We start from the raw sequence: 20,550 nt of genomic DNA on the forward strand, positions 1-20,550 counted from the left end.
AAATCCTGCTTTTTAGTGTGAAATATATATATAGATAAGTCTATGGTATGTTTCAGCAATGATCTGATAGGCAAGTCATGCCTGGTTACCTTTCCAGAGGGATTTCCTCCCCCAGCTGCCAAGGACGCATACTGTTAAAAAGTCTGCCATTAGGGAATATTGGTATCTGTGAGGGGACGTAAAGAGGTTATATGCCAGGGCTTTTGGTTTTGAGTGGGAAAGGGCTTTATTGTTTTTCTGTTTGTTTGTTTCTTTCTTTCTTTCTTTTTCTTTTTTTTTTTTTTAATGACCCAATCATGTAGAAATTGTTAGTCAAGTTCTTCAACTGTGTGAGGAGTGAGAAATAATGTGAAGCTATAGTGAACCCATCTGGCCAAGCAAGAAAATCTGGCTTAGTTGTTCCATTGCCAGAAATGTTAAATCACTTCCCGGGAATGCAATTCATTTGGACCATATGGAACTCGTTGGAAGAAGGTCCCAGATGAATTCAAAACTGTACTGGAGATGAGAGTACTTTTCATAAGTAACAACCATGTTTTCCCACTGGACAGCATGTAAGCCGTATATGTAGCTGTACTAACAAAAAAATTAAACCAATAATAGTACTGTCTGCAATGATGTTGAACAAGCTCTCCTTACTGTTTACATTATTTAAAAGTTTCAAGAAATGCTATGTTCGTTTAGGGTTTTGTTCTCAGCTTTTAAGTAATAAAAGAACATTTTGACAATTTTTAGTTCATTTTATTTCTTTGTCAAAAATAAAAATAGCAAAGCATCTTGATTCAGCAGATTTACACTCTGTTTAGAAAACATACATATTTGAAAGTACTTTGTGGATAAAGATTAAAAAAAATCTGGGCTGTTATTTTTACTGTACATTTTAATAAATTAGGAAGTTTTACAATTTTTCTCTAAGCTAAGCAAATCTAAATCTTTGACTAAAAAAAACTTTAAATCTAAACCCTTGACTAAAACAGTGACATGTGAGTTCTTAAATTCTAAAGAATTAATGAGCAAGAGTTGCTTATTTATAGTCCTGACTTCAGGAGAAAATTTTTCATCTTTCATAACTCTTTTAATGGATTCAGAATTTATAAGTTTACCACCATAGCATGTTCTAAGACAAACAGTCCTGTTACTTACAGGCTATATGATTGAAAGGATGCTGATAATCCTTTGAAAAAAAATTGCTTTCTACTTCGTTTTAAGGAAAATATTTTACTTTCATTACTTTTGCTGCTGCAGTAAATTTTTTTAGAGGCTTTTTTTGTTAGTGATGGTGGTGGTTTTCTTGGTTGGTTGGTTTTTTTATTTGTATTCACAAGAATTTGAGAATTTATTTGGATCCTGGAAAATACTGTATTATGTGCTGTGTACAAATAAGTAACTCACTTCTTTGATCAGTAAGACCAAATCAGAGAAAACAAGTTTTGCTGGCCTTCCAATATTTAAAGGGAGATGGTAAAGAGGAAGGAAATCAACTTTTTCAACTTTTTCAACTGTAGGTGGTGATAGAAGGGGAAATGGTTTTAAACTAAAGGTGGAAAGATTTAGATTAGATGTTAGGGGGAAGTTTTTCACTGAAAGCGTGGTGAGGTGCTGGAACAGCTGCTCAGAGAAGCTATGGATGCCCCATCCCTGAAAGTGTTCAGGGCGAGTTTGGATGGGGCAATCTGATCTAGTACATATCTAGTGCTTGGCAACTCTGCTTGTGGCAGGGAGGTTGGAACTTGATGATCTTTGAGATCCTTTCCAAACCATTCTATGATTCTATGAGTTCTGACTTTAAAAGCACATAAAGAAATTGGAACCATGTTTGACTGAAGAAAAAAAAAAAAAAGAGGACCAAATCTGATATCAAGAAGAAAAATGAGGCAATAATACATGTTTATGTAAGTAAGGCATTGTTGTGGACCTGGAGTAGTGAAAAATGAAAGTTATGTTTTCTCTACTGTATGAGGTCCTTCTCATAATTATTTTATGGAAACGTACTTTGCAATGCTACCATTTTGAATATAATTCTTTATGTAAATGTTCTAGTATTTTTTTTCTGTCCATCTATGTCACTCCATTTTAAAATTCCTGCTTTTGTTAGGTTGTGTATTTCATATTGGTCTCCGTACCATCAGTCAATAATTAATTGCTACAAGTTTGCTGTAGTTAACATGGGAATTACTTTCATGTGCAAACTTCAATCAGTTTTTACGTTATCTGCAATTTAAAGTGTTTCTTCATTCTAAGTAACAGAAATACTAATTTTGTGGCAGACATAATTGTTCTGAGGCATGATAATTCTGCATGTTTCCAACTACTACTTACCTGGGCTACACCCACTTAAAATCTTTATCAACTCTTAGGCCTACCATCTAACTAATTTACTATAATTTATTTTTGGCTGTAAATCAACATGTTTTGGCAATCATCAATTAAAAAAAAACATTTAGGGGAAAAGCAACAACGGACAAGGTTAACAATGTTTTAAAATTGAAGTTTACTACATGATAATATGAATAATGATGGACATTATTACTTTATCTACTTTCTTTTTTGTGGCTATAGCAATTCAGAAGTTCTCATTCAGACCAAAGATACTGACAGTGACTTGCATTACAGCTACAGGCAACATTATTACAATCCAAGAAGTCTGTCATAAAGCTACCAGAGAAATTACCTTTCTTACTCATCACTATTTCATATTCTCATTGAGTCCTACACCTGCTTTGCCTAAATCCACTGAATTAAAGCCTTTCATCCTGACCTTGAACTTTTGACCTTAGAAAGGCCTCCCCAATCAATCTGGTGCCTCTTTCCATGACACAGCTTATGATTTCAGTGCTGACACTTCTTATTGCCACATCACATCTCTCTGTGAAGTATTTATGAATGTATATTGTTTATGATTTCTTTTTCTTGTAAATGTTGTAAAGCATTCTATAGAGCAGGATAAAACAGATTTCAAAATGAAATTTTTCAAAAACTATTTCAAGAAGTCTGAAACTGACTGTCTTGTGTTTTCTGTCCATCACTTCCCTCTTTTTCTTCCTCTGGAGTATGAAGTAGGAAAATTTTACTGAATAAAATGCCATGAGCAAAGGGGTTGTAAAAATGCATAGGTCTCTTTGAAAGTAATGCTTTGTATTTATTTCCATAGAAATAATTCAACGAAGAACACAATAACATTATTTGTTAGAGCAAATTCTCAGCTACAAAGCATTATTTCTTAACATAGATACCACCATTAGCTATGCATTTTCACCAGCGATGAAAGAGCCTGTGTGTCACACCCATAAAAATCTGCATGGTCATCTGGAATGTGTCTTATCTTTCACATCACTGTCATCTCTGCTGAAGTCCTCAATCTCACTATGCTGACGTCCACTGTTTGGGCTCCATAGCCATTCAGTATGCACCAGTGAATGTCAATGGGTGCCATTTTTTCCACATGTAGGAATTTCATGATGCATCTTTACTCTGTTTGTACTTTTATGTCAGGCTGCCCTTCAGCTGCCATCTGTCACACAGCAACAAAATGTAACAGAATGTTACTGGAAGATTCAGCCTCTACTGCCATACCACTACCACCCACCTCTGACATCATGGGCCAACATAGCAAACTAGGAGGCATTACTTTCAAAGCAACCTTTGTAATACATTAATTCCCATGGCAGTTCTGTATACGTTGCATACCCAGTTCCGTATTTTGTCTGGCCTTTCTTACTTTTATCACAGCCATGCATTCTTTAGTTGTTTGTATGTACACCATATAAATTCCATTGTGCTATTAATTCAGCCTATAAACTACTTACTTTAAGAAAAACATAGCATGCTTTTCTTTTAACATGAAAAAGTATAATGCCAAAAACAATTACAGCAATGGGAAAATATTTCTATTACTTTCCTTTGGAAAAAAAATATAAAACAAAGATAAAATAAAAGTAAATAAAAGATAAATAAAAGAAATCAGCATGCTATGCAAGTATGTTTGAGCCCAAGCCCCGATTTCATGAATTCAATGGTAGAATTATTCTAGACTTCTTCAGTAGAAAGATGCTGTGTTTTAGCTACAGTTTTCTATCTTCACTCCTTCAGAATTACTCAGTAAGTTCCCTCTGGAATTTTGTGGGCATGTTTTCTAGGATGATTATTTCACAATGAAATCACTGGAATATCATGTTAACACCATCTCCTCCCTTCTCTCCTCATTTATTTATTTATTTATTTTGTAAACAGTTATTAGTTTCGTAATGGAAAGTCGTTCAAATGGCAACCCTATGTTTCTAAATGTTTCTCACATTGAGACCTCTGTTCTTTTTAGACTTTCTGGACACTTATAAATTCTACATTAATATTTTATAATGTTTTCCCTAAAATCCCTGTTATTTTAACAGTGGCATTTTTTTTCTATTTTTTTTCTTTTTTTTCTTTCCAGGCTATGCCAGTTATCTCAGAAAAGGAGAAGGCTGGTGAGTAAACGTTTGTTATTTCTTTTCTTGATATCCTTGTACTTGCTTTCTGAAATATAGCATTTTTTAACTAAGTGGGAAAATAATGTCTTTATCTATGGGATTTTGAATGTACAGTTTTAGAGATCTGTTAAATATGCATAAACATTATTTATTGTTTCCTGTATAGGGCATTTCTCTTTCTGAAAAGTGTTCAGCTTTCTATGAGATATCACATTGTTGTCATCTGTGATTGATGTTATCCTGGTTGAATTGCAGCCATACCTTACATGTCAGTCATACTCTAGGTGCTATTCTGACTTATTTGGTGTCTTGATTAGCAAACACAGGTGCCAATGTGCAAGTTAGTGGGATTGGGTGATTTAGTTTGAACTTTGCTATCTGTATGGCATGAAATTCTGTTTTTTGGAAGTACTTCACTGGAGATAAGAATTTTTATTTTGGCAAAATTTTTCATGGTGTTAGAAGGCTGATTTTCTATTCTTGTATGCAATATGTATTCTGTGAACACTGTACTTTGGTGTTGATATCTGAAATGTATTAGTGAGCTTAGTGAAAAATATAAGCAGGTATTGCTGAATGGATGTGGTGTTGTGATGAACACACAAGAATGCTCCAGCTCGGAGTTCTATAGACCTCTGTAGATTCTGTTGGTTTCTTCACCATGTTTTTTAATTGACAGTTTGCTTTTGGAGTCTCAGCATTACCTCAAAATATTCAAATAACACCCAGCATTCTGGGGTTTTTTTATTATTTTTGTTGATTATGTTTCCTTGCGTTATCCTGGTTCAGATTATTTATTTTCCTTGGCTTATAAAATGGACGGAATAGGTTAAAAAAGTTTTGGAGACAGTTTCGCTGTAAAAGCTATGGAGCTGTTTGGTTGGAAGCTGCTATTTTAGCTGTTGAATTTCATAAACAGTTCCCAAACCGTGATCCATGTTTAGGAATTATTTTCCATGTAGTTTTCACAGATGGTGTTACTTTTTACTTCACTGATAAAATGTTTTTGTTATACTGAATATTGCAAACACTAAATAGAACATCATGTCATGTGGAATCAGCTTGCTGATAATTCCCCATACTTGAGCACAAACTGGGTTTTGAATGGAAATGTGATTGCTTCCCTCCCCCCCCCACCCCCGCTGACTGTTTGCAACTCAGGAGTTATGAGATTATGATGTTTTTTGGAAATATTGAGCATGCATTAGGGAAGTAATTATTTAGATCAGATTTATCGACTGAAATCACATGTCTAGTGGTAGCTCTTATGCTATTTTTGTCAAAGGCAATCAGATCAAGACTCAAATGTTCATGTCTCGTGTTTTGTGATCTAAATAGACTTTGATCACTGCTGCTGATAGTTCACCAGATAAATGACATTACAGAACTCACGAAAGACCAAGCCATAAGTAAGGTGTGAAGGCATTCACAAAATAATGACATATTTGCATTTCTCCCGTAAGAGAACAAAACAAGTACTTATTTTGATATTTAGAAACATGAGCAATTGAACTCTTTAGTTTATATTATTGCAAACTAACTAAAGAAGATTACAGAACAAAAAGAAAAGGCTGGGTTATTTTACTATCGACAATGTGAAGACCTCAAAGGTTACGATTTTGGATTGTGTTCTATTATTAATGGTTTTAAAATGCACTCAAAATGTCAAGTTGAACATCATCTCTGATTTTAAGAATTTAATGTAGTTAGTAATTACTTGTTTCCTCTTTCCTACCTAGTACTGTTTGGTTTCATCTAGGACTGGAATGAGAAATTCAAAGAAACAGAAAGGCTGTTATCTCAGTGTTTCTGGTTCCGAAATTCTAGATATATAAATGAAAATTTTTTTCACAAGGCAATTCCTATTCTATAAATTCCAGATGGTTTTGAATGCTTTTCTATTAGACAGCCAACCTTTAGACCCTTAAGTGGACCAAGCTGCTTAAGCAACTTACTTCACTTATTATTGACAGATTTATAGTAATTTTTAATACTTGACATTAAGTATTTTCTCAATACTATGCATTTTCCACCCTTCACTAAACTTAGGCTATGTTAAATGCAAATTGTCAGGGAAAAAAAACAACCACCAAAACCTCAAAAACCAACAACTTTGATCACTTTTGTCAATTAGTAATTCAAGAATTGCATGACTTAACTGGCATTTTTTCCCCCATGGAAAGCGCAGTAAAACCTGCAATTGCAGAATCCCCTTGGCAAAAATCTATAAATGACTAGAGTATTGAACAGGACATCAGTCATGCCTGACGTTATTGCTCCAAGTTCTGTGAATTAGGGCATTGCAACTGATGTACACCAGATATTTTTCAGAAAGACTTCTTAAAAAAGCATCAACATTATAACGCCTCTAGCAATGGTGGAAAAAAATAAATCTTTCAAAACAGCTCTTTTAAAGTAGAAGTTAAGATCAAGCAACAAGCACAGTCAGGGAAAATGATGGTTCAAGCCAAAAGATGACTCAGGGCTAGGATTATTAGCACCTAAATCGAAGTTGTGGGCCAGTAACAAGGTTCAAAACACTGTTTCCTTCTGATGCATCAATTTATTTTGGATAATTTATGTATTCCCATACCTTTGCTTACCTTGTTTGCAAACTACTGTTGTAATTTTTATTCTCAAATTCTGTCCATGAGCTATTATGAAATTTGGGAGATGGAGGTTTCATTGCACCTGTCTACAGTTAAGGTGTCTGTGTTCGTGGTAGTGGTCTTGGCTTGATTGGTAGCCTATAAAAATAATCATTATAGAAACCCTTGGTTCACCTGGCTGAATGTCAGCATTTGCTCCATTGATGTGACTCACACCTTGGACTACGTGAATGGTGTCGTCTTGTTCTCCTTTAGCTGGATAGTCAGGATGGGTCCTACAACAGATACCAACATTCATTTACAATGAATCCATTCTGAGGCCCTATTCAGGGCTAACTTCACTTTCTGGAGCTGTGTTCTCAAAAAAAGGTGAACTGGCTACCTGTGTTGCCTTGTCTGTGTCTCTTTGTGGACCTACTTCATGATTTCCCAATTCATCATCAAATATTTGAAGAGAATAATGAAATCTGTTGTGACTTACAAACATTACTGCTCTAACAGAGCCAGCAGGAGGGACAGGGTGAATATACACATCTGGTTAGAGACTTAACATAGCTTATTTCTCTTGAGGTGGTAAAACTATGTGCTATCACATAAACAAGGTAGAAGGTTTAGTCTAGCCCTAAATAAATATTAACACCATAAGTCCATAATATTCAGTATTATAACAAATTTTTCCTGCGCATTATACAAGTGCCCTGCGGTATTCTGGTGGAACAGATTTTTAGCAGATTAAAGAAAAATAAGCTCTTTGTAGTCACTGAGTTTTAGCTCTTAAATACAAAATTGGATCAATGTAAGAATGCAGAACATGTAAATTTCATAAAAGTGCAATTGACACTACTCATTTGTAGCAGTAAAAAGTCTGTAGCAGAACAGCAAGAGACTATTAGGAGTTTAATTGATCCTACCCATGTATTCCCTCTTTCTTTTAAGATGTATCTGGAAAAGTGCACAGGCTGTTCAGGTGAATCTCACCATGTGGCCCCTTCACCTCAGCACTTCTAGCATAGAGAGGTCTACTTTGACAAAATAAAAGTATCAGTCTTTGAGGTTAGTTAGAACAGATTTGACAGCCCATTCCATGGTCAACAAGCAAACAAGAGACCAAAGGATTAACCATCCCCAAAGGCAGCAGCCACATCACATCAAATCTCTGACTGATGTGAAGAGTTTGAAAGTTTACGGGTGTTAGTGTTGTAACATGGGCCTAGCAGTGAACAAGGTTCATTTATTTTTCTGCATCTCCTTTAGATTTCTGGTAACGATCCTATTTAATAAAGTATAGATCCGGTGTCTTTTGGTGTTCATTTCCCTTGTTGCCTTTGATTTGCAAGGAAGAAAAATACACATGATAAAAGGGCCTTTAACTGCAGGGTGTTTCCTCTGGCAGACTCTAAATGTTGGTGTCAGGCAGCAGAGGACACTTGGTGTTGACCGCACAGTGAGCGGAGTTGCAGAGCACAGAGTGACGGAGCGATGACAAGATGGCTCGGGCCTGTCTGTGAGAACTTGCAGCAGGAAGACCTGGAAAGTTCAGTAGCGACAGGTTCACTGTCAGTAAACAGAGCATGTAAAGGATCAACTGTTTGGCACACTAGTAGAGATATTTAATTTAACTACAGCTCTAATGAAAAAGGAAGAAACTAAAAACTCCACTAGATTTAATAAACATGCTCTATATTCAGAGACTGGTTTTATCCACTCACAGCCGGCTGTGATTGAGAGTACAATTTTATTTTATATTTTTGCCTCCTCCTATCCACAGTTTAACAGTATTGTTGTGTTATTTTGTTTTTCCTAAGGTGCACAAAATTTTCTCTTATCAGCAGTACTCACTGAATGCTCTGTTTTCATAAAGTCATTAAGGTTCATTTTTACATAACTTACTTCAAATCTAGATCAAACTTATCGGCCATGGGATATCAGTTTCCATATAAACAGGACAGAAACACAAGTAAGCTGTCACAGTTATTAGTCTTCTGGCTACTTTACAGTATCTCCAGCCAATATTCTTAGACTAAAATGTGCAAAATGATGTTTTTCCTTTTTTGTAAGTATTGTCTGGTTTTAGTAGAACAATCTTTTATTAATTACTGTTTTTCTGAAACCTTAATATGAAGAACCTGTTCTTAGCTAGGTGATTGTTCTTTTACTGTTGATGTTGAAACAGTTATATGAATTGTTTCAGCTGAATGTTTGGTTTCTAAATAAAAATGTCAGGTGAGCACTCGCGCTTAAATCTGTCATACTGAAAAACAGCTACAGAAATGCGGCCAGAATATGCATGAATGTCTGCCAAACTCTAACAAATGCCAATAGATATATTTCTATTCCACTGTCCTTTTTTTCATTACTTGAAAAAGGTTAATGATACTAATGGATACAGAAAGTTGGCATTTCCTTCTCAGATTCCTGATCAAGTTTAGTTGTTGGATTTTCTTTATTTTTCTATTTACAGCAGAATAGCTAGTGTCACGATCTTTTGAAGTTGATTTTTAATGGTTTATTAGTTGCACGCTACCATAGTTGTTATGCTGAATCAATTACTTCACTTTTAAGTCATGCATGCCCTATTCAGGGAATGCATGTGGATATAAGCACATAAACTTGTAAAATGCATGTATTAATGTCCCTGAAACAAAAACTCATTAATTTTAAGCTGTCATGGCAATTTCCATCATGCTTTGGAGGTAATGGTAGATCTGGGAACATGTCTTTCCTCTAAAAGTAATTTAAAACCTTGCTAAAGGCAATGGAAGCAGTGGAGCCCTAAAGCTCCTCAGGGTTGTCTGTTACATATTATTTTCTTGAATCATAAGGGGTGCGGTATAGGCTGAGGTGGCATCATGGTGGCATGAAAGGGGAGCCAGCAGTACCTCAGTGCCTTATATTCCTGTTGATTTCTTTATCATTTTCCCAGGTTTTTTGGATGTGTTTTTTTTTTTTCTTAAGCTCTATCGTATAACTATCTTATTCTAGTCAAGATATTTCCCCACTAAGAATAAAGACGAATAGTGAATAATCACTAGCTGAGCGATCACTGCATTGAGCCATTGTGCTAAACCTTTTAGCTGTCCTTTTGCTGTCCAATTCAGTGTACACACTGAATGTATACATTCCTCAGTGACATTTATGCATATTTATTCATGAATACAAGTTTCCTCACTTTGATAGCCTGTAAGAATGTCATAACACTTCATTACCTCTTACTTAAATAGAGATGAACAAGGATAACTCAGGTAAAACCTATTGAATGGGACCCTCGGATGTCCATCATCCAACCTGATCACAGGACCAGCTGTGAGGTGGGATCAGGCTGCTCAGGGCCTTGTCCAGTCTGGTCTTAAAAGCCTCCAAGGGTGGAGCCTCTATATCTTCTGTAGGCAATCTGCTCCACTGCTGATACGAAGGTTTACTTTAAGTCTGATCTGATCCTTCCTGGTTTCAGTTTGTGTCTGTTGTCTCTGGTACTCTTTACATGCACAAAGAGCTGGTTCCAATTCTGTACCTCCCTGTGAGGTTCTGGGGGCTGCTGATGGGCCCCTGTAGCTCTCCTCAGCCAGGATGTATGCAGCTTCAGTTCACTAGTCAAGGCACTCAGCCACTGACCAGCATGGTGGCCTTGAACTTGTTCCCTTTTAATGATGACTTTCTTTAGGGAGATTCCCAAACCGGACTCAGGATTGCAGGTATGGTTTAACAAGCACAGATGAGGATGATCTCTTCCTTCAGTTTGCAGGCCCTATTCCTTTTGATATAGCCCAGGATGCTGCCACCTCTCTCTGCTGCCAGGGCGTACTGCTGGTTCACATTCAGCTTACAGTCTACCAAGACCCCAGGGCCTTTTCCACAACGCTGCTCTCCAACAGTTTTTTATCACTTGCTTATTCATCCTTCCAAACTATAAAATCCCAACTTGCAAGTGAAACTGGGAGAAACAGTTTATGATTGAGATCTGTTGTCACATTAGGAAATACAACGGAAGAATTATAAATTTGCTGCCTTCAGCATATTAACTTTAATTTTATATTAAACTAAAACCTGAGCACAATACAATTTGGGCACCATCATGCAGACTGCAAACTGACATATACTGTATTTTGGTTAGTGTAGTGTGTTTGATCCTAATTAAGTTTCTTTTCTGCATAGAGATAGTTTTCCACTGCACAGTAATTCAATTTTATGTTATCCAGCTCAAATTGTGGCTTCTTACTATATTGAACACTGAGAGAGTCCTAGGCTAAAAATAGCTTTCTAATCAAACAAAAGAGGAACAATTTGCAATTCCTTTCCTTTTTTTTTTTTTGACTACAGTAAGAATAACAGAGAAAGGTGATAACTAGTTAATCAAGTTATTTCTGGCCTTAATTTTGTCCTGACTGGGTTGTGTTGATTCTTATGAAACATAAACCAGTTCACTGCAACCTAACTGATACTGACAAGTAATCATTAGGTCATTGTTTCCGAAACAGGGATGTGACTGGTGATTTGGGAATCAAATGATCAGCTTGATTTTTTTCAGTGTCCAAAAACACTGTTCTGAACAGCTGAGATGCCCAGAAGCAAATTTTAAGACGAACAGTTGGCTACATTTTTCATAGTTATTTAGGCATATGAAGATGAAAAACAAGCTCTCTGTTATGTCACCTGTTATCGCACACTGATTCGTTGTAGAGGTTCCCTGTGGGTAATAAAATCTGTACACAGCACAGAATTATAGAAGATATCTAGTAATTCCTGAAAAATTGATGAATCAGAGAGCTGGACAATTTTAGACTATCTTTAATATGAAGATCTTAAAGCAATTAAAGAAGTTCAACAAGATAATTTTCCCTCCTAGCATCAGTTAAAGCTGAAGGATAAGAAACGGTTTTCAATCCCAGATCACCTGACACATGAGCTTTATTTACTCCATAAAGCCAGCATTGAGTTTTGTTGTTTATACTTTGGGGATTTACATGCACACTTGAAACTCTTGTCTTGTTAGAATAAAAAGCTCCGTTTCAGAAGTCCTTAGGGAATAGAAAGGGCTCTTTGATGCTGGATGCAAAGTCATGCTTATTTACATTCCTCTGACATGCTGAAAACTCAGGTGAAAGACACCAAAAAGTGTACTTTGAATTAGGCATGCCTGGGGACAAAGTGTTTTCCTGATGTGAAACCACCCTGAGTAGAGCAATGGTATATATGGCTGTGCAACTGCAGCAACACAGGCTGCTGATGTTGTTTTTTGTTAAGAGTTGTTGATTTGTGCTCTGAATGGCTTCTAGTATAGCAAGTGATGCCTGTGGGAATTACTCTATGCAGGTGTAGTAGTATGGCCAGCCAAAGAAACTAGATCATTAGTTGAAAAAAGAATCAAAGTGCTAGCAAGGTACACCATCCCTCAGCCACGTGTAAAGAGAATTGAAAGGTAAAGTGGAAAGTAACCAGGGATTTTAATACATACTAAAATACATGCCTGAAATTCAAGAACAGTGGTCAAATCATCTGTTAAAAGGAAAGGAAATAAACAGACAGCTGTTTCCTCAAGATATGTCACCTAATTTACAGTGTCATCCTGAAATAAGTGTCTTTTCATGTTGCAAAAAAGAAAAAGATCGAGATTTTTGTCAAGACTTTATCTGTAAATTTATTTAAGCAGAGCACTGTTTATAGAAAAAAGCCAATGTCTACATTGAAAAGATTTTGCTCTTGTAGTTACCATGGGAGGGTCTCAAAGAGATGAAATTCCAAAATGTTCCAGAATGCCAGGGACTTATTTTGGCAGCATGGATTGTTCTAGCTCTTAAGTTGGAGTAAGACTTCTCATCCAAAAAAAACTATTTTTGATTCTGCACAACTATATGTTTAGCCTGGTTCTATCTCACATTCATACCTAACCTGTCAAAATATGGAAGTTTCTATCGTGTTTAATTTTATCAGATATTGTTTTGTCATTATCAAGGCATGTGGGTCTGGAAAATGATTAGAAAGTTGGAAGAGACTCATGGGAAAAAATCTCTACTTTTCTAAAACTTTTTCCTAAACTTTACCCATTTAGAGCAAGATTTCGGACTTGTGTTTTTATATAGATCAGCCTTACAACTCAATGTAAAATTCTTGCCATGTTTTGAAGCATAGACCAGAATAACGCTGGTAGGGAAAATGCCTTTTATCAGCCATTAAGATAATGGCTAATACAAGATTAGGGGTATAGCAGTGGCTCAAGAACAGTGGTTTTGGCACACAGGTTAGATTAGTAAAAGTTTTTGCCGCCTTTTTTTATTATTTTATCATCTCTCTGGACAGTAGTTTTCCATGCTTGATTACTCTGTATTGATAACCACTTGTTGTTTAGATAGAATTACTTGCCTCTTCACAGAGAGGAATTCAAATGAAGAGTGAAGCATTTCTAGAACTACACTACAGGGTTCCTTGCCTGAGGATATTGTGGATGTTAAGGTTTACAGGGGTTCAGAAGTCATCTAGGCAAACTACTGAAAAAGAAATTGACCAGTAAAATCCTTTCCTCACTGAAATTAATGATAGTTCTACCACTGATTTTCATAGATAAGTGAACACTCTAACATACAAATTCAGACCTTGCTCAAGTTGTCAAATTAATATTGCAGCACCTTCAATGGGTAAGTCACTATCCATGATTGGATTATTTTTGATGTATCAGAAGTGGTTTTGGTAGTAAAAATGTACCAAAGCCCAAGTAGTTATACTGAATGTAATTTTGTTATATGGTTTTCTATTTTGTAAAAGGTGCGTTTATTTTCCTCCAGGAAACAATACCAGTCATCCATCACCAAATTTAGGATACTACATAGGTTACTCTGCAACAGCCTAGATCCTATAAATTTCTAGCAGTAGTTGGAGGTATCTCAAAATTTGCAGACATCAATCAATGACCAGAATGCAGAAAATGGGGACAATTCCCCAGCAAAATAAACAGCAAAAGAAAAACTATAAAAGCGCATTTCTCATAAGAATATAAAACACAAATATCACCAGAAGCCATACTTACAACTGTAAAGATGTATGTATTACAGTTGCAAGCAAAACTTTGGTATCATCTTGTTTTTGATGTGGAAGTATAGCTGGTAGTTAGAAAATATAGCCAAGAAAAAGTTCAAATCTCAGAAGCAGCTACATAACTTTTGCAGTTTTTTTCTGAACTGCACTGACCAAACTAATATAGTGTGTACACACAGAGTAGTGAAGACAATCAGGCGAGGTTGGTCTCCAATATTCCTTTATATTTGCTTCTTATACAGTGCTAAGTAATTGCTTACTAATGCTCTTTCCTTCTTCATTTGGAAATCCAGGAGATGGGTGGACAAAGTACTTCCTAAAACTGGGAATTTCCATTCTTAAACAAAAAAATGCCAGTTTGAGTCACTTAGATCCATTTCATTTGGATTGCCTGAGGAACATATAAGTTAAGTAATGATCTAACTTGGAGTGCATACATCCAGCAGTCAGTCACAAAGACAAAAGGGCATCTGATTGAAGATGCCCTCATGTCACACAGCAGCATCTGAACAAGGCAGGACATGGGCTTAAGCACTGACATGCTGTTGTAGTTTTATCCCAGGTCATCCAGCACTTCTCTAGACAAACCCTCTGAACGCTCTGGGAGATAGCATGGACTAGGGACCAGTTGAAATCAGCAGTGGAAGGAGTTGTAATGAGATGCTATCATCGCATAATTTTGATCAAAAGGATCAATCACATTAATTCATTTTGATATCCTTTGTCTGTCACTGGTTTCTTCAGTGTTCATCCTTGCTTGAAGGACTCGAATATAAAATTGTGAAGCAAATCACTTTCTCAGTGGTAACAAATTTAGCCTAGTTTCTTCCAGATATGGTTTGGGAAAAGCAATATACCCTGTCATACATGGTTAATTGGCCCACTAAGCATTCTAGCAAAACTGTTTGTATTGCTTTCACCTAACTCTTTCTTCCACTTTCCTTCTTTATGCCAAATAATCTTTCAGGTTATTTCAAGTTTTACTAATAAGGAGATTCTGAAAATTAATTATTTTGAGCGACTCTGCATTTTTCTGTTATTTAGCCATCATCCAACAGTAATTAATGCAGGAGGAAAAAGGAAAAACAGACAAAAAACTACTTGTCCAGCTGCTCTATTATACGTATAGCTGGGGAATGAGATATTAATGACTTTCAGATGCTTTGATGCTTCCTTAAATTCCACAGCTAGGCAATCTCTGGGCATAGCTGTAGAGCAGAGGTCTGGCAGACCATGCTCTGTTAGACAAGAAGGGCTGGACCCAGCTCATTCTCTCTGACGAGCAGCTCCTTGTGCTTGGCATAGCAGCTGTTTGTACTAGATGTCGCTTCCTCAGAGCTCCCTCTTCTCTGTGTCCGGCCTTTGGTGGGCGCAGAACAATGCCAAGCCGCTACTAACATTTTGCTGCTAATGTATCAAGAACAAATGTGTTTTGGATGATCTGCCAAGTTATTTGTAAGGGTAAATGGAAGTCACTGTAGCTATAACCGTAGCACAAACACCAAGTTATCTATACTCATGCTCACTTTATAGGCCACCTATTACAAAGTGATGCAACTGAAGGAAACCTCACACCTATGTGACAGAATAAAGAACCTCAGGAGCTAGGTTCCACATTAAGCAGGACTGGTTTTCTCTTAAATTAACATCTCTCAAACCTATCCATGGTGAGCAAGCATTGCCCTACCAATGTACTCACACATCAGGAGACAGGATTTGTTTTTATTCCCAATGGACTTTGAATAACAAATTGGGCTGATAAGGAGCAACAGATTTCATTGATTCAATCAAGTGAGCTCAAATACTTCCCTGAGCTTGCAGCCATTAGACACTTGCTGATTAGTAAAAAAAAACACTTGAAGAAATGAGGAAAGTGTGGTACTGAGCAGCTCTGGTTTACGGTGTAAATAGCACAAATTTCAGAGTATGCTTTTATCATAGAAATGTAGGATGTCTTCTTTCCTCACATACACCTTCCTTTAAAATTTTTAAAACATTTCAGCATTTTAAGGAATTACGTAGTGATTAGAAAGGTGTATTCTGGTCTTCATGCTAAAGCAACTGGCCAACAAATCTTACCTTTGTTCTAAGGTACAGTTTAATTCTTCTAAGGCTTTTTTTTTTAAAGCTGAGCAGTTTTACATAGCATGTGGATTTTTTTAATAAAGTTTCTTTTTGCTTAATTGCGTAACAAACACAAAAATAACTAATACAGCACTCTTTTTCATGCATCGGTTTCCTCACTGTTCTAGTATATAGTTCTGCCTCAAGTCTTGTCATTTTGATCTTGGATGCCATAAGTTCTTACTGTAGACCATTTTATGTTACTTGAATGGGGGAGTCTATCCAGCATTTTCCTATTCACTAGAGTGATCAGCAAAATGTGATGACTTAGTCCACAACAAGCTGTCAAACCAAGTCCATTGCTACCATCTCCTCCTAAAACTTCCTTGACCCCTATTCAATCATTCGTTTCCTTCATTGTTCCTTTTGGATAAATTTCATTTCTTAAGCCTTTTCCTCATAAATAGGAAGGAAATCTAGTTCTTGCAAAGCTATTTGTTAAACTATCCACACCACAGGTGATGAACAAACAGCAATTACAATCTGAACCAGAGCCTGCCATCAAACTGCCTTATTCGGTAGCACCTACAGGACCCACAAGCCATGTGCACATTCCTATGTTAGCATATATACCAGCTGGTAGATTATACTGTTTCTTGTAAACTGTATGTCTTAGTGCTATATACTTGCAACCCTCATCTTTCTCATTTGCATGTTTTTAGGGCATTTTTTCTCTGTTCTTTTAAAGTGTTTGTTTACATTTAACCAGGGGAATGTGATCAATTGTCTCATATTTTGTAAAGAAAAGCTATCCAGTTGCAGAACAAAGCAGGCCTTCAATGGGAATTGAGTACTTTCACCACATTCATATTGTGTCTATATTTCATTTTTTATTTCCTAGCAATACAGCAGTCAGCTGTAGTATGCTCAGCCACCTGTATGAGATCTTCCTGCCTGAAATATTGAGAGAGCAATATGAATCCCTAGAAGTTTTAGAGATTGTTTAGCTGGAGACCTCGGGGTGGATTTATGTTCAAATACATTATGTCAGTTTTTAAAGGTGATTTATAGCCCAGCTTACAGGTAATAATTCCTGTTTTTCATTATGCATGAATCTGCTATGCTTGCAAAAATTATCTCTTTATGTATTCTGTTGGCCAGCTTGTGATTCATATTTGCACAAATAGATCGAAGGCTGGAATTGCCTTGTGTTGAAGGTGATCCTTCGTGTTGCTGCATCAAGCCTTCCAAGTTGCTGTTCACTGCCTTCCAAGTTCAGGAATCTAAGGTTTTGCTGTAAATTGGATCACTGAAATTATTCATACTAAGTCCATCTATTTTTTAACCTATGTAGTTTTAGCATGCTGGCTTTCAGTGAACTGTGCAAATGGTTGCCTTGTTACAAAACAAGAGAGTGAAGTGCAATAAGGGACACAGCCAAAAAGAAAAAAAAAAAAAAAAACTACAAAGAAAGAAGCAAGACACAACTTGCAGCAGCTTTCTGCTCCTAGCGTCTTAAGAAATAAATCCCTTATGAGGACTGCACAGCATTCAGACAGGCATAGAGAATTTGGCATAGCAAATGCACTTAAATGCTAAGGAGGTGTAATTCTAAGTGACCTAGAATTAAGTCTTAAGGTAGCCACATGGCTATTCAGAAGCAGCTACAACGTAGCTGTACCTATGGACTCCCTTCAGAGACTGAGACTGTTACAGACTGTCCATTTACAGACTAAGCAGCTCCTTTTCCACCTTTGTGTTTGCAGTGGTAGCATACTCATGAGGTATCCTCCACATAGCCATCCCTATCTGGACTTCCTGATACAAGGCACATGACTCACCTCATTTCTGCTTCCATTTGGGACTCTCTAAGCTGTATGATGTCTATTGCATGGGTACCTTTAACTGTCCTAGCTAGACTAGATTTTCGGTAGATCATTTAGCATTTTCAAAAATATGTCACATAGGCTCTATGCAAACCATATTTTTACATAGACTGTTGATACATTACCACAGCCTAGCTCTTCCTCTTCTTGCTCAGCACCACTGTTCCTAACAGAAGTCCCAACTGCTACCATCTTACTTTTCCTGCTAGGAGTATAAAGGTCTTGTAACCTCAGTGAAGAAGGAGCCCTGCTTGTAACTGTAAGAGCAGCACATGTTTACAGTAATGCAGAACACCATTTTCAGTTACTTTTTTTTTTTTTTTTTTTTTTTTTTTTGCCAAATTGGAATCCAGCGTGTTGGTTTTTTAGGCAAGGGCAAGTAGAATTAACCTAAGGTCATCACAAGCTTGCTGGGTTTTGTGGCATACACAATTCCAGCTTCTTCCTGCACATACTATTCCCACTATTTTTCCTTAGATCTCCTTTTATGGAATGATTTTCACTTATAAACTGAATAGCACAACTTCAAATGTGTCCATGATTCTCACTGTATTACACACATTCGTTCTTACCTTTATATATGGGCAACAGTGACAAAGTTAGAAAAAGTCCCTTTTCCACAAAATGATACAAAATCATCTAGTCTTCTGTGGAATATGAAACATTGCAACAAATGTGAATATAGACATGACAAGTGAACGGGACATTGTGTGGAAGGATTTTAAGAAACTATGATATTCAGAAAACAGGAGATAATCCAGAATTTCTTGTTTAAATAGTAAAGATATAAAGTGAGATATATTTAAGTATACTTTGCATTGCCTCTTAGAAAAAAGGATACGACTTCTGAGGATCAAAATATAGAGAGAATTTTTGTGAGACGTGTTTAATATTTCACAGATAAATATATGAGAACAGTAAAATATATGAAAACAGTATATATTCCATGTTTTGGTTGGTAATTTGTAGTACTTTACTGAAGAAAGTGTAGCAGGAACATGTGTATAGATGCCCATAAAGATCTCAGATTGAAAGTTTAAAGACTTTTTCAGTAGTCTTCTTACCTCCAACACTTGGTAAGCTTTAAAATGGGGTTTGTATTCCCTAGGTGAAGACTAATGAAAACCCTCGATCTAACTCATGTGTTTTTGAATTAATCTTCAGTATCTGACAAGACCATAACTGATATTTTCTTTGAAAGTTCAATTAAAATTCAACATCGTTATTAATTCTATTTGCTCAAATTTAGTATTTATTCATGTTATTGTCCAGATACTGAAACTTTCTAGAGGGAGGAGTCATTTTGCTATATATTTTTTTAGTTTTCCACATCAAGGAATGAGGTTATTCCAGCTGAAATGAGGTTAATTATGTAGCTGACTCTAATCCCATTAATTGAAACTCAGAACTGCCATGACTTTGTGGGGACAGAGCCTTTCAAAACATTTTTAATGTCAAAGAACTTACATTAAAACCTGGTTTTCCATATGTGTTTCTTACACAACATAGATTTAAATTTTGACCTTTAAAAATATATTTCCATTTGATTTATGAATTTTATGACCAGTTTGCCAAAATTGTCATCTGAATAACAGGTCATTTTCCATGGCAGGAATATTATGTAAAGGTGTAGAAGGTCATTGAGAAGTTGTGAAACTTACTGAACAAAGCAAGCTTACTTTCAGGGTCAGTTCTTTATACCTTTAGAAAGAACTGTTACACTGATATGTGCTTTCTATAGTACTGTTTTCTGCTTGTTTAGCATATTATATCATCCTCTTCCAATTTTAATCTTGATAACTTGAATGTTTAAATGCTTTCTGTGATGAAGACTTGTGCCATAGCTGATATTTGCATCCTTCTGTTTCACTTTCGCCCTTTTTTTTTTCCCCTTGATTTTGTAGTCATATATATTATTTTGTGGAGCTTTGTATAAGTATGAGTTAGCCCTACTTTGGAGAAAAAGAAAACACAACAATCTTTAATGTAAGTTCAGTATTTTAAAACTTTAACACTTCCACCTTTTTCACAGTGTGCTCATGCTTCAAATACTTGTAGGCTGTTATCGTTACTCTCCCCTTGCATTATAAGCTGTCATTTGGCTAAGCAGAATGTTTTAATCTTTCTTCATAAATCAAACTCTCCAGCCCCTTAATCATTTATGTTGCTGTTATCTGAATTCCTTCAAAGCTTGTTGACATCTTTGTGGTACTGGAAAGGCTAAAACTACATGCTGCATTTGTGAAGAGATTCATTTGTGTCAAATGGAATGTATCTACTTGTTCCTTATGGACATACTGAGAATGTAAATTGTTGTTCTTTCTATTAATAAATGAACAAAAAAAATATTAGTATTATGATTAAAATATCAGGAATAGTAAAGAATAAATACCTTATATGGCTTGCTATTCTTCATTAGACAGCCCACAGTCCCAGTGCAGTAACTTAAACCTAAGTGAGGATTTTCCATGGAACATTTGTGATGCTCCAGAGTGTAGA

At 36.1% G+C, this 20,550-nt stretch overlaps 1 protein-coding gene across 8 annotated transcripts in view; it reads left to right on the forward strand.

Moving 5' to 3' along the window:
• Positions 1-20,550, forward strand: part of DLC1 (DLC1 Rho GTPase activating protein) — a 260,198-nt gene that overhangs the window by 131,522 nt on the left and 108,126 nt on the right. For all 8 annotated transcript variants that reach the window (XM_046940463.1, XM_420693.8, XM_046940464.1 and 5 more), the window contains one exon: positions 4,430-4,463. In XM_046940463.1, coding sequence (XP_046796419.1) covers positions 4,430-4,463 — 34 coding nt within the window. The remainder of the gene's footprint in view (positions 1-4,429; positions 4,464-20,550) is intronic.

This window comes from Gallus gallus, chromosome 4 (genome assembly GCF_016699485.2).
Source record: "Gallus gallus isolate bGalGal1 chromosome 4, bGalGal1.mat.broiler.GRCg7b, whole genome shotgun sequence".
Taxonomy (NCBI): domain Eukaryota; kingdom Metazoa; phylum Chordata; class Aves; order Galliformes; family Phasianidae; genus Gallus; species Gallus gallus.